The sequence below is a fragment of the Ambystoma mexicanum genome, chromosome 7q (genome assembly GCF_040938575.1).
Source record: "Ambystoma mexicanum isolate Mex_15411 chromosome 7q, UKY_AmexF1_1, whole genome shotgun sequence".
In the NCBI taxonomy this organism is placed as follows: domain Eukaryota; kingdom Metazoa; phylum Chordata; class Amphibia; order Caudata; family Ambystomatidae; genus Ambystoma; species Ambystoma mexicanum.
Window position 1 is genome coordinate 1,104,211,061 of NC_090941.1, and position 15,208 is coordinate 1,104,226,268.

At 49.3% G+C, this 15,208-nt stretch overlaps 1 protein-coding gene across 2 annotated transcripts in view; it reads left to right on the top strand.

The window, feature by feature from the left end:
- LOC138528653 (F-box/WD repeat-containing protein 7-like) overlaps positions 1 to 15,208 on the top strand; it is an 865,213-nt gene that overhangs the window by 288,565 nt on the left and 561,440 nt on the right. The window contains exon 1 of one of the 2 annotated variants that reach the window (XM_069640474.1): positions 9,765 to 10,071. The exons of the other annotated variant lie outside the window; for it this stretch is intronic. Coding sequence (XP_069496575.1) covers positions 10,033 to 10,071 — 39 coding nt within the window. The 5' untranslated portion in view covers positions 9,765 to 10,032. Of the gene's footprint in view, positions 1 to 9,764; positions 10,072 to 15,208 lie in introns of those variants that run through there. 2 annotated transcript variants of the gene reach the window in all.

Here is a 15,208-nt window from a genome sequence, read left to right on the forward strand (position 1 = left end):
CGAGATTTCCATCGTGGCTCACCATCTCCCGGGAGTGAGGAATTTGCAAGCAGATTCCCTCAGCAGAAGCATGGCCCAGATACACGAATGGGAAATGGACACAGTTCAGCTGATGAAAGTGTTCGAGAAATGGGGTCACCCCCCTCTGGACGCTTTCGCAACCAAGGACAACAAGAAATGCGAGCAATTCGCAAGCAGATGGCCTCAGGAGGGTTCCATGGGGGAGGCATTCTCCTTCCCATGGACGGACATGTTCCTTTATGCTTTTCCTCCGTTCCCCCTCATACGGAGGACAGTACTGTGGATACGCAGATACAGTTGCCGGGTAATTCTAGTGGCACCGTACTGGCCGCGGCAACCATGGTTCTCCGACCTGCTTCACCTGTCGCTGGAACATCCAATAGCGTTTCCCAGAGTCCCGAACCTACTATCCCGGGACAAAGGCACGGTGTGGCATCACGACCCGGACAGTCTCAACCTTGCAGCCTGGCTCCTGACTTTTTGGAGTTCAGTGCTTTAGACGTTTCGGAGGATTGTCAAATTCTGCAGGCGGCTCGAGCCCCTTCTACCAACAAATCTTACACCTATAAGTGGCGGAGGTTCTGTGAATGGTGTCGAGGACAGCAAGGCCTACAACCGTTGACTGTGACGCCGGAACAAGTTCTACCTTACCTGCTTCTCTTGGTGGAGAGGGGTTTATCCTTCACATCGATAAAGGTGCACCTGGCGGCCATCTCGAGGTTCACGAGGAAGAGACAGTCTTCTCCTCTATTCAGCGACAGACTTGTGAAACACTTCATGAGGGGTTTATTTCGAACTTTTCCCCCGGTAAAACGTTTCCCTCCAACTTGGAGTCTCAACACAGTGTTGGCAGGCTTAATGAAACCGCCCTTTGAGCCTATGGCCACGTCGGACATGAAATTCATATCGTGGAAGTTGGCATTCTTAATTGCTATCACATCAGCTAGGAGAATCTCGGAACTGCAAGCGCTGGTCGTAGACCCGCCATACTTAAGATTCTTTAAGGACAAGGTGGTCCTAGCAACTAATCCTACGTTCGTCCCAAAAGTTCCGACAGTGTATCACAAACACTTGTTCATGGTTCTCCCTACTTTGTTCGCGACCCCATCATCGGCAGCAGAAAAAGCTCTTCATACCTTGGACGTTAAGAGGGCTCTGAAATTTTACCTACATCGTACACAGGAACTCGGGTCTACTCGACAAATGTTCATCGCATATGGTCCGTCGACGAGGGGAAAAGCAATCTCTAAACAAGGATTGGCTCGATGGGTCTCATCGACGATTGCGTTTTGCCACTCCAAGGCCGGAAGGCCGCTGCAAGGGCATCCTAGAGCCCATTCTACAAGATCAACGTCCTCAGCAGCATTATGGGCAGGAATTCCTCTAACAGACATATGCCAGGCTGCGCCATGGTCAGTGCCCCACACGTTTACCCGCCACTACTGCCTTGCCAGGCAGCATGCGGACGAGGTGCAGATGGGAAGAGCTGTCCTGCGCCATCTGTTTCAGTAAGGTAAGCTCCACGCTGTGGAGAGTCTGTTTTCTACCTTTTGATGACAGTATACTTTATGTGGGTAAGGTTATATGAGTAAACTTATTCCTGCTGTACATATGCATTCTGTATTATGGTGAGGGTATATTACATTACATTCTCACCGCCGTTTCAGGTGTTACTGCTATACAATCTATTCTAAGCATGTGAATCCATGAAAGATCCAATGCTGGAGAAGGGAATAGTTTCTTACCTGTAACTCCATTTCTCCAGCATTGGTATCTTTCATGGATTCACATGCGCCCGCCAGCCTCCCCGGAATGCAATGTATTTGCTTGATAAGTTTAACCCTTCCTACTTTGGAGGGGCCGAAATCTGAAGGGGAGCAGGGGGGGGGCGGCCCTCTTATACTAGGATGGCCTACGGAGCATGCGTAGGCGGGTCCTAAAAGGACGTAGATAGAACACAAAAGTGTCGGAAGTTTTTCCTATAGGAAAAGGCTATATATGTGTACCGAGGGTCCCAGTCTGACGACGGGGAATATTCTAAGCATGTGAATCCATGAAAGATACCAATGCTGGAGAAATGGAGTTACAGGTAAGAAACTATTCCCTAACTGCACGTTGCTCTGCTCAATTTAGGTTCCAGGGTTACAACATTTGTTTTCCTGCTCGGTGGCTTTGGGAGTAGTTTCTGAAAAGCGTTTGCTGCAACCTTCTGGTACAGATCGATGCGGTTTCTTGGTGGCAACTGTGGTGACAGTTGAATGTGAATTCCCGAGATGGTACTACAGATATAGTGTACTTCCTAAGGGTTCTATATCTCATCAACAGTCGTTTTTTCGACCGTTTTTACAAATACATTTTTCTGAAAAGTCATTAATTTGTTTTTTTTTTGTTTTTTTTATTTGGGGGGTTCCCTCACCAAACCTCCCCACCGATTTTTTTTTTGTTTAATGTTCCTCATCCCCTACCCCTTTATCTGCCCTTTCCCATCCCTCAAAAAGTCTAAGTTTTTTCACCAAAGTGTTTTCGTAAAAACACTAGTCGAAAAAAAGATTGTCGAAACAACATACCCTCCCAAGAGACCAACACATTGGGTTGTGTATTCAGTTTGTAGTGTGCTCTTAGGCAGTTGTAGAGCTGCCTGTCTGCCTCCATCCTGTTGCCCTTGCCTCCTTGTGTGTTCTGCATAGGGAGCAGGCAGATGAGGCTTTTTGAGGGCAGACGATTTGACACTTTATACAAGGCTGGTCTCACTGATTTTAGTGATTGAACTCAGACCTTTTTGTATTGCCCAAGTAGAGGAAAGTCTGGTACCGTAGTCACTGGGTTGAGCTTTACTGTAAGGTTGACAGACTTCCTTAAATCCAATCTTCAGCACAGCACCTTCCAAGTCCATAGATTCACCTCCCAAGTTGTACAAGTAACTGGAGCAGAAACTCCACTTTTGCTGGCAAAATTGGGGTTAGGATGTGGGGCAGGGAGGTGGGAACACAAGCTTCAGTCGCATATTTTGTGGACTGTCACATTCAACATTTGCGAGCTTGTTAGTGGGCAAATTCATTAGCTGAGGGTATGACCTTGAATTAGGACACCATTGACAAGCCAGCTTGATCTAGTCATGCACACTACTACTTCTCTGTAAATTTCAGGTCGGGAGAACCTGGTCAATAAATGTCTACTTTCATGTCTGTTTCACTCCGACATGGAAACTATGTCTGGCTGTAGGACTCTACACTGGAATTTACATAGGTGGTCCCTGTTCGCAGGAGTGCAATCACTAAACTGATGTATGGGTTCCATATCCCGGTCAGACCAACTGTCTCAGCCCTTCACTCTCCCAACCCCACATGTGATAAACTGAGTACCGAATTGTGTGTAATAATGATGGTAAGAAGCAACACCCTTTACAAATTTCTCTGAAGCTAGATTTCTGATGATGGTGTCACTATATATAAGATAAGGGGGATGGTGCTGTATCTTGATCATGAGTGACTTTGCGTTTGAGGAGTCATTGGAACAGGATTCATCACCGAACGGTCCGGAAAGTACCCACTGAAAACCACATTGACACATTAGGACTTTTGGTCTCTTACTAGAGTTTGGCAGCCATCGCCTCACCCTTCATAACTTAGATTAGAACAACTTAACAAGGGTACACTGGCGCTAAAGAGAACATCCTTTCTGTGGTGCTCCAGCATGGGTGGTTCTGGTATAGATTCACATGCTCATGAATATTCCCCGTTGTCGGGCTGGGAACCCTCCGTTTATTCCCCGTCGGCAGGCTGGGAATCATTGGTAAAAGAAAAAAAGTTTCACTTGCTCTGTAAAACTGTATATCTCCTCTAAACCAATCGCTGTTGTCTGGGTCACACTGCCCCATCCAATGAGTCCTCTCCCTTAGCTACACCCCTGGTGTCAATCTTCTGGTTTTTACTGCACGCTTCAGTGTTGGGAGTCCTCAAGTAGCTCTCAGAGATATTTTCGTGTTTTTTCTGATTTTTATCCAAAATATTAAGTATGTGTACTGTTACAGTTAGCCCCCGAGGAGACCAAGGAAGAAGGCTTTCTATACCAACGGCGCAAGTCGAGGAGAAAGACGATCACCTTTTTCCACTTCTTGGACGACATCTGGGTGGCAGGTCTGGCGCGAATTAAATATCCAAGTTACGGTCCTGACCAAGCGGGATAGGCTGGAGAAGTAGTACAGGGTTCCAGATTCAGCCCCTAGGTGGTTAAGCTCTCACCCCTTGCCCGATTCGGTGGTCTCGGCAGCAGCCAGGAAGCGCTCGGCAAACCAGTTGTCGGCAGCCATGGTATCTCCGGACCAGGAGGGGAAGAAGCTGGATGCAATGGGCAAGATAATGTATACGGCAGCCTCTACCATCAAGGCAGCTAACGCCCTAGCCATCTGGACCCCATATGACCAGGAACTATGGTTCAAGTTGGGTCCTATTCTGGAATTCCTGCCCGCAGACAAGAAGGTTGAGGCACTGGAACACTTTCAGGAAGGGGGGAAGTGGCCTCGACCATCACAGTGGCTGTGGACATCGCGGACACAGGTTTCCGCCAGATGGGGAACGGCGTGTCCCTGCTAGACACCCCGGTTGGAGGCCGGCTGGCAAAGTTCGTCAGGACATGGGAGAGCACCACAGACAGATGGGTGCTGGATGCTCTCGGACAGGGACGCACCTTGGAGTTCCAACACAGGTGTCCTCATAATCCGGCGGATACAGTGACCAGAACAACATGCACCGCGTCTTCTGCAGGAGGTGTAGGCTATGTTACAGAAGAGGGAGATGGAACCCGTCCCCCAATGTCTCCGGGGCTCTGGAGTATACTCCAGATATTTTCTGGTTTGAATGAAAACTGGGTGGGGGGGTGGAGGCCAATCCTAGATCTTAATTGCCTCAACAAGTACTTGGAAGTCCAAAAAGTTCCAGATGGTCGCATTGCAACACGTGCTCAGCCAGCTGCAGCAAGGAGATTTTCTGACTTCGTTTGATCTGGAGGGTTTGTAGTTTAAGGTCAGCATTACCAGTTCAAGGCTCTGCCTTTCGGCCTGGGGGTGTTTGCAAAGTGCCTAACCCCAGCGGCGGTACATCTTCGTCTACAAGGTATACCCCTACCTAGACGACTGGCCGGTGCGTTCCCGCTCACGCGCTCTGGCGGGCGAGCACACATTGTAGACCGTACATCTGTTGACTGAGTTGGGGTTCTCCTTAAACTGTCTTGCTTGATGCCATCTCAGGACGTGTTGTTTCTAGGTGCCCAAGTCAACATGGTGGCGTATGTGGCGTCACCCTCGGAGGAGATGGTGAGAGCCATACACAGCAAAGTACTGCGCTTGTCATCCATGCAGACGGCAACAGTTCGGTCCTCCAAGTCACTGCTGGGTATGATGTCCTCCTGCTTCAGCCTTGTTTGCCTTTGCAGGCTTCACATGAGACCTCTCCAGGAGTTCCTGGATGCGAGTTGGATGCAGGTGTTGGGGAACTTCGCTGACAAGATCGCGCTCAACGGTTAGTTCCGTCAGGCGATTCAGTGGTGGAGCGTACGGCCACATTTCGTCCTGGGTGCCTGCTTTCAGGTTCCTCCTTACAGGACACTGTCACCACAGACCCCTCTCTAGAGGGATGGGGAGCCCACACTGGACAGTTGCACGGCAGAGGCTTCTGGCAACCTGGAGGAGAAAGACCTACACATCGTCGTCCTGGAATTTCGAGCCGTATTTTGGGCCCTCAAGTCTTTTCTCACGTTGTTGAAAGGCAAGGTGGCGAGGATCTTCAGACAACACCACCACCATGTTTGACATAAGGAAACATGGTGGACCTGTGGCGCTGGGCCGTTCGTCAAGACATGTTCCTCGTTCTGTTTCACCTAGCGGGAGTCAAGAACACCATTGCGGACTTGCTCAGCAGGTAACTGCGTTCTTGCCATGAGTAGGAACTTGCCAGGACCAGGTGGATTTTGAGTTCGGCAAGTGGGGCCAGCCCCAGATTGACCTCTTTGCAATGGCGGCAAACACCTAGTGTGAGAGGTTTACCAGCAGGTTCCCTCGCCCGAGGAGCATGGGGGGGGGGGGGGCGCGTTCTCGTTCCTGTGGAGGGGCGGCTCATGTACGCCTTCCTGCCGTTTCCACTCCGCTTAAGTGTGATCAACACACTCAGACAGTGCCATTGCAGGATAATACTTTTCGGTCCTGTGTGACCGAGGCAATGGAATCTGGACTGGCTACGTTTGTCAGTGGCCCCATCCATCCGGCTTGTCCCCAGAACTTCTCATCAGAGAAGTGGGGGAATGAGGGATGTGATTCTGTATCACGACCCAGAGTCTGATGCTGAGGGCATGGTTCCTGCAGCCCTAGAGTTTGGAGGTTATGCTTTGCCCGCGTTATGTAAGGATATCCTGGCCAGGGTCAGAGCCTTGTTGATAAGTTCTACAGACATAAATGAAAATGTTTCTCTGTGTGGTGCGGGACTCGGAAGATTATCCCTCTGCATGATGTGGCATTTATAACGTGCCTATACACAAGTGTTTCAAGGCACGACGAGGCAAGGGAGAGTAACTAAAGGAGGACAGACAATGATCCTACTAGGCCAGTTATCATTCAGATTGCGCAAGTGCAAGGCAAGGGGGGGAAGTGCAGGGGCGGGAGGGGAAGGCACAGTTCAGTACATGGGAATAGAATATTAACAATAAGTAAAAGTAACGGCCAGCAGGTGGCAAGTGCAAAGGTAAGTCCAGACATCAAGTGTCAAGTGCTGGTAGTGGCACTGTAGGGATGCAAAAACAGGCCAAGTGCAGGGGGTTGCAAGGCAGGCAGTGCAGGTGTGTGTGACTGGCGGGGGAGGACCTGGGCCCGAGATCAAAGGATGGCCAGGTAACCAGTGCAGTTGTAGTTTCAGCCAGGAGGTCAGCAGGAGATAAAGCAGAAGCAAAGAGAAAGGTTTTGAGGTGCTGCCGGAACCAGAGATGGTTCTCAAGTTTCAGGGAGGCTGTTCCAGAGGGAGGCCCCAGTTGAAGATGAGGATCTACCACCAACTCGTTGCTTGGAGCAGCGACTGACCCTGAGAGAGTTGGAGGCGGATGTGCGAAGAGCTCGAGAAGGAAGATATTTAGGAAGAGAGAGTTCAAGATATTGAGGGCCCAGGACTCAGGCCCCAGAAGGCCTTGTGGACAATGCAAAGGGATTTTAAATTAATCCTCGCAGCCACTGGGAACCAGTGCCGAGGTCAGTCCTGGAGAGATACGATCCCTGGGCTTGAGGCCAAGGACAAGTCTCGCAGTCCTGTTCTGGATGAGTTGCATGTGGCGGCGGGTAGAGGCAGGCAGATTTAGAAAGAGGCTGTTGCAATAGTCCAGCCTAGAGAGAACCAGAGCTCTGGAGACGGTGAGCTTCTGGGGGAAGGCGAGGAAAGGAAGAATACCTCTGAGGAGGTGCAACTGGTAGTGAGACTTTTTAGAGATGTCGGAGACGTCGGAGATGTGAGGAGAGTGTGGAGTCGAAGATGACACCGAGGTTTTTAGCCTCGCAGGTGGGAGCAGGAAGAGGGTCAAGAGAGGCCGGCCAGAGAACGACGGTAAAGATGGGTGCGGGTGTGCCAATTAGGAGAATCTCAGTTTTACTGGCATTAAGGCAGAGGTCGTTGGCGGCACACCACTCCTGGATAGCAGACAGTCAGTGATGAGAGACGGAGAAGAGGTGGCCGAAGGAAGCCTGAAAATGAGCAGAGTGTCACCGGCATAGCACTGAAAGTTGGGGCAGAAGGCGGCAATGTGGTGGGCAAGAAGTGCCAGGTATTGGTTGAACAACCAGGGATAGAGATTAGACCCCTGGGGGGACACCACAGGTAGAGAAAAAAATGGACAGAGCAAGGACCCAAGTTGGACATGGGAGGGTCGGTCGGAGAGGAAAGAAGTCGGCTCAGTTTTATTTATGCGATACATTTCCTGAGACAGATCTCAGGAAATGTATCCTATAAATTAAAGTGAATGCCTTTTTAGCATAACCATTAGCACCCGATCACCTTGGTAGACTTTCCCTGACTGTCAGTACCTCAACATTTAGTGGTCAAGCTTTATCCTTCCAATGATACAGAAACTTCCCTTTGTCTCTGTGGATGTCTGCAGGAATGGAAGCTCACCTTGCTTGGTACTTGATATGGGTCCTCCTTGAGAATTTGTTATTCCCGAGATCAGGGGATTTTCCGCCTGTCCTCTCGCCTCCTGCCATGCCAGGGTGGAGGAAGAAAAGTGCTCCTTCGAATGAGGATGCCAACAGGCCTTGCATGCGCTTCCCAACTTTAGGAATATTACCTGGCATGGTTATTTTCGACCACCCCGACTTCTCTAGCCCTCTTGCATCATTTTCTGACCTTTAGTCAGACCCCAACCTCCCCTGCACTCTTAGATTGCTCATTGAACAATGAGGAGCCGGGATGTGTCTGAAGATAATTCATCTTTTAGGCACACCCCGGCTTCTCCTGCTCGTATATTGCTCTATGATCTTTAGGCACACCCTGGCTTCTCCTGCTCGTATATTGCTCTATGATCTTTAGGCACACCCTGGCTTCTCCTGCTCGTATATTGCTCTATGATCTTTAGGCACACCCCGGCTTCTCCTGCTCGTATATTGCTCTATGATCTTTAGGCACACCCTGGCTTCTCCTGCTCGTATATTGCTCTATGATCTTTAGGCACACCGTGGTTTCTCCTGCTCGTATATTGCTCTATGATCTTTAGGCACACCCCGGCTTCTCCTGCTCGTATATTGCTCTATGATCTTTAGGCACACCCCGGCTTCTCCTGCTCGTATATTGCTCTGATCTTTAGGCACACCCCGGCTTCTCATGTACTTCTTGCATCAATGTTTGGCCTTCGTTTGTAATTCCCCAGCAGCTCTTGTATTAGGGTCAGTTAAGTTACACCCACGCTTCTCTTTCACTCTCTCCATATGTGTACATTGCTTTGCCTTCTCCGCGCTTATTAAACACACCAAATAAACATAAACGGCTCTGTTCACAGGTCTAGATGGAAACCCAAGCCAAATAACTTAAATGCAGCACTGTTACTATTGATCCGTCTTTAAAGCTAGTTCAACCCCTCACACTCGTCACACAATCGGCACTTCCAACTGACCTACCCAATGAAACTTAGTTAACATTAATGACTGAGATATTGCTGCCAGTGCAATAATAATCTGTTTTACACTGAACTTTTCTAATGTGAAATGGGTTTACATGCGGCTGGAAGAATGTTGCTTACACCGCTTGCAGTAATCTGACTTTAAGTATCACTCGTAGGTTTCCCTGCACTTCTCACCTCAGTATGCGTCCTTTAGTATCACTCCTAGGTTCCCATGCACGCCTCAGCTCTGTGCATGTCCTTTAGTATCACTCATGGGTTTCCCTGCACTTCTCATCTCAGTATGCGTCCTTTAGTATCACTCCTAGGTTCCCATGCACGTCTCAGCTCTGTGCATGTCCTTTAGTATCACTCATGGGTGTCCCTGCACTCCTCACCTCGGCGTATATTTCAGAAGCCCACCGTTTCTGCACTGGTTTCATCCATGTCTGTCGTTTACTTCCACCCCCGGCTTCTCCTTTAATTGTAGATCAGACGGCCTTTCTTCAGCGTGCTCCTTTTAGAAGCGTAGTACAGGGACTCTGAGGAGGCGGCAGCACAGGAGCCTTGCAGAGCTGCAGCATCCCGCCACCTCCCCTCCCTGCCCCCCCTCCCTTCTCTCTCCATCTGTGTTCACGGCTTCTCTCTTCGGGATGAACTGTGTGCTTGAAACCGCTCCCTTGGAATTGGTACCTCGCTTCAGAAAATAAGCCTTCCTGCAGGGGTGCAGAGGGTACTGGGGAGGTGTGAAGAAAACAGGGTGCGCTCTGCCTATGAGGCCTGTGCGTAGACCGCTAGAGACCACCAGCGGACTCCCTGTGATGAGAGACAGCCGAGAGAGGAGTTGCCTTCAATGAGACGGGCGAGGGAAGCGAAGCGCACTGGCTGAGAATGGGTTTCTACAGCACATTCAAATTCTTCTTGTTTAGGGTAGGTACTGCTCCATCTACCATAATTTTTCCCCTCTCTGGTGGGGATGGCACCTGTATCCGGGAGGGCGGCATCGCATGAGCAGGGGAGAGCACGTTGGACCTGGGCGAGGGGGGGGGGGGGGGGGAAATCACCACTGCAAAGGAACCGGAGGCGGATCAGTCCTGGAGAGTGGCGAGGGGAGGGGATCGGGGGATTTATTATGTGTAGGGGGTTGCTGTGATCTGCTCTCGGGGGGCTGTGGGCATGCTTCACGAAGAGCACGGCCCTGAACTGTCTAGATTGGGAGCAGTAACCGTGTGTAGGGAAGGGGTGGGCGAGCGAGTGCCGTGGTTGGTGCCCTTGGCCACTGGGGAGGATGATGGCAAATGTATTTCCAAGCACCAGGTGTAGAATATGTGTGGCATATTATTATTCTCTGGGGGGTCACTGTTATCACTGATGTATTGCTTAATCTTCGGGTGTGTTCTTATAGATTGGCTGTCAGGGTCGCAGTCCTCCTGGGGCTCAAAATGTGCACTATCCACTGGCTAATGAGAATGTTGTGTGTGTCTCGAGTGACTTTATGGTCGGCTAGGGGCAACCCCCCTCACCGAACACCCCCCCCCCCCCACCCGCTCTCTCCAGTTTTCCAACTATAGAAATCCCTCGCCTGCCACCTTTTTTTTCCTGAATCTCCTGCCACACTGGTTTGCTCAACTTGGCTGCTGACACTGTAAATGAACCCTGGCTCATTACGGGGGCGTGACTTAATTGGGAGGGGGTGGGGGGCGCCACTGCTGCTCATTAGTCCCGGCAGGCAGCCCTTTGTAGAGATCAGCACCCTGATCTGTGAAACTGGTAACTAAAAGATGCCTGGTGGTGGAAGGCGCCACATGTTTTCAGCCTTAATAGTGGAACTTCCCCTTGCCAGGCATTCCTTTTAGCTAAGAGATGCCTGGCGAAGGGCAGCAGCACATCAAGGCAGAAAAAGTGAGACTGTGGGAAGCCAAGGCCTTTTTTCCTAAAGCCTGAAGCTTCTGTGAATGAGCTGGAGCTTCATACAAAAAAAGGCCTCTGCTTCCAGCGTCCTCACATTTCTTCTATAATGTTGGCACGGCCCATGGGCATCTCTTGATTAAAGGGATGCCTTGCAAGTGACGGTGCAGGGTGGGCTGACTGACCGCCCAGGACGCCAGGGCACCATTAGCCCCCTGCCATGCCAGCTCGGGGTGGGGGTTTCAATGGCTCCCCTGAGCTTGCGTAGTTGGAGAAGGCGTGGCAGGCACCATATTGTTAAATGCGCTTGCGGATTCATCACCCTATTCACATGATTACCTCCTCGCTCCGACGCCCTATTCCAGGGATTAAACCCTGCCAGGCGTCGGAGCGAAGAGGTATTAAAAAAATGTGGCGCACCCCCCCCCCCCCCCGCCCACTGTTGACAAGGGGTGCGCAGGGAGGGGGGGTGCCAATTTGATCAGGGCGCTGCAGCCACTAAGACCGGCCCTGTGTCGGTGTCACCATTATGGATAAAATGCCTTTGTTTCTGAAGCCTGAAGCTCTCGCCCATAAGCGAGACTTTCAGACCTTGGCTTCTAGCGGCTGGGGCTGCCAGAGGACATTAGGGAGCCCTGGCAGGGCCCATCTCAGAACTATAATTCTGATCCTGCTGCTAGCCCCGGCCTACTTAAAGCCCTTACAGTACTGCACACACTGCAGCGCCCTTTCCCAATTAAAGCACTGGTGAAGAGTTGAGGCTGTAGGAAAAAGCGAAGCATAAGCAGGTCCATTTCATGGCCTGGAGGAGCAGTGGACTGCCCGGGGCACAGAGGTTAATGGCTCAGAAGGAGGTCACAGTAAGGGGCCCACCCTGCTTGCTGCTCTGTTAACTTGAAGATGACTGTGATGCGTTCGGAATAAACAAACAAAACAATGCATGTTGCAAACGCAGCGTGTGAGATGCTCTGAAGTCACACACCCTGTGCCCCTCATTCTTTGTGTTGATAGATAATTGCCCCACTTGAAAGACTAAGTGATGGCTCATTTAACCAGCCATTGTCTTTACACAGTATGCGCTCACCATTTCGGTGTTAAGAACATGGGGCATTTTTAACAGAAGGACAGAGCCAGTGTTAGCAGACCAAACCTTTGCATTCTGCAAAGAGAATTAACGTGCCACACAAACTGTTGTAAACTATTTTCTTTATTTTCATTTCTCTATTTGAGACACCCAAACTTTTTTTTGTGTATATTTATTTTTAGTTAAATATGGCACATCCCTGGGCGGGTTAACTGGCATTTTCTTGCTTAAGTATTCAGTGGCTGCTTTGGGACATGGACTCAATCCATCGGTTTAACATCAAAGGTCTTTAATTTTTTTTAACAAGCTAACCATTGCCTAGCGCGCACACCAGATGGCACCTCAATGTGACTTTGCACCTTGATAAGGAAAGCAGGGTTCATTGTGTCACCATGCACACAGTAGTCCATGGCAAATCAATGCAGTGATGTGTGCAGCACAAGTCACCACCATGTTGGTTATTGTCATCGATGTTGCACTCCCGTATGTAACGGCACACTTGCCTGGAACGTTGTGTATGTGGCGCTGACTGGTATGCCATACTATGCCCACACATAAAGCTATCAAAGAAGTTGACTCAAATGTTATATCCACTAGGACATACGCCCTTTCTACACTGCCACAGCATAATTTTCACTAGCTGCTGGCCAGCATTAATGAGAGATGTTCATGCCAGTTCTGTTAGATAAAGCATAGGCATGCTCCTTTTTGCAGAAATAACCCCTGAGGCCTGCAAAATGGTGAGGAGGTAGTGGCTGAGGAACTGTGGACCCTTTACCATGCATTAGCGGTGGGTTTTCTTTAAAACGCTTCATCAGCTTATTACTGGTCCGGCTAAAGTTTGTAAGGGGTGCAATCCTTTCTGTGTAGTATGTCTCTTGTAGGGTATCCTTTCCTGTCAATAGATATATAATTCCAGAAAGATGTTTCTGTGTTGGAGGTTGGGCATGCTCACACTGAGACCCAGCCCTTCATCTAAAATTCTCTGGAAACAAGAAGCAAAATATCCTTTGTACCCCATTTCAGTGGCTGAGATTCCTGCAGCTTTATACTCATCCAAAAACTTGAACTGAATAAGTATGTATGGTTCATGGATATCAACATTTTAATGTTGGGGGTGAGTGTTGTGAACCGTGATGTGAGCACCAAGCCATGTGTCTGTTATGAATTTAGAGATTCACACATATAATCATTTTATCAGACTTGTTTATAAGATATATAGAGCTCTAATCACTGTAATGTTCCTGAAATGCTCTGATTTAATGCAAAACACACAGAGGCCCTCATTTGTGCTATTTGTCCCTTTTCCCACTGTCATAGAGATTTTGAAAGCGTACAATAAGAGTGTACTAGACTGTCCATCTTGGAATGATAACCTTCTATCAGAAAATAATTAATATGTTTATTTTAGTATTGCTCCTTGCAAAATAAAAGTGCGGAGGTACGAACAGAACACCTGCAACACACAGGGCCAGAGGTAAGTGGGCCCTGAGACCCCGACAGGCTGGTCACAGCACAGTGTGCCAGTACAAACAGTTTGAAACTGCATTCAGTCAAGGCCTTCCCTAAGAGCAGATGACAGAAAAAACATTTCTTTGGGCAGAAACAGCTCTTTTTTCACATTAGATTGCTCTGTAAAGTACTCGAATTACAATGTAATGAATCCTGCTTCAGTTATATAGCAATTATTTATTGATATTCAGGGATTTTGTCGCACGACACAGGTGTAATTTGGGAGTGATGTGTGCCAGTTGGGGGTGGGGGGTGCAGTCTAGTGTTTCGCCCTGGGCCCAAAGTTGGCTAGGAAATGCTCGGAGCATAAGTATTGGGCAGCCTGTGTGCACAGAGCTCCGGATGAGACGGGTCGTGCAGCTATAGGTGTACTACTCTCCCATGTATCAGCATGGTGTCGCCGGGGCTTCCTCTGGCCCGCGTCAGAGATCCATGGTGCTTCTGAGAAGCGACCTGGTTGCCATCTTCTCACAGATATTGATTCACATGTGTTGACAGCCTCCTGGGAATCGTAGCTACTCATGGTATGAGTGTGGTGGCTTACAGGCGCCCCCGCGCTACTGAGGACAAGAAAGGTCTGAAGGAGAGACCAATTTAATTGTGGCAGAGGATGTCGGCCTTGATCTTTCTGACATACAGTCAGGTGTTTCCAAGATGTCTGCTTTCCACTTGGGCACTCCCTGCTGAGAGCCGCAGCTGTGATGGCCAATATCTGTGCCGACATTATCAGATGGTCCCCAAGTGTCTGATAGCCTTATCAGGCACCTTTCCTGAAAGGGGCCGTATTATGGCCTTCTCCAGCCACATTCCAGTTCAGCTTGGCTACGCAGAACACTCCAGCTGTTAATACTCTGCTGTGCACTGCCTAATAACCATGGTCCTGACTCGCCTCGACCTTCGCACCTGTTGGTGAGTTTACAGTGCTGTGCAGTGCTTTAAGTGGAGTAAGAAATTGAGGGGGAGGGGCCCTCATTTGGGGGCGTGGCCTAAGACATGACGGGCGTGGCCTAATTGGTGGGCTGGACCTACCACCTACAGATTTCAGTGAAGGATCCTACTGCTTTTTACAGTGGCGGCATGCAATTTTTGTGACTCTAAGGCAGGCTTCAGGACAAAGCATGCAACACATTAGTCTGTCTATACAGTGGACTACTTTAATTGGACAGGTGATTACTTTAATTGGACTCAGACCAATCCACTGAACTGACTGCTACTTGACTCTGTCCAGCACTCTTGCCAGGACAACTCTTAGGTGAAACACCAGTGAAAGCAAGTGCCAGAGTGTAACATCATCACACAGCATCTGCTGACAATTTGGTGTTAAGTTACCATTCACAATTATTCAATTTTTACATTTCAACATCTTTCCATGTTGTGCTGTTTACATGTTTTGTATTTTCCTGTGATGTCATTGTTATGGGAATTATTATTTTTGAAACTTGAAAAATCCTACACATCTTTTTGGTCACAGAATGTTGGCAAGTATGCGATCCTCCTCGCATGCGAGGGAACAAACAGCGGAAAGTTTGGAACAAGGAAAATAAATGAAAGAAAATGCGTGCG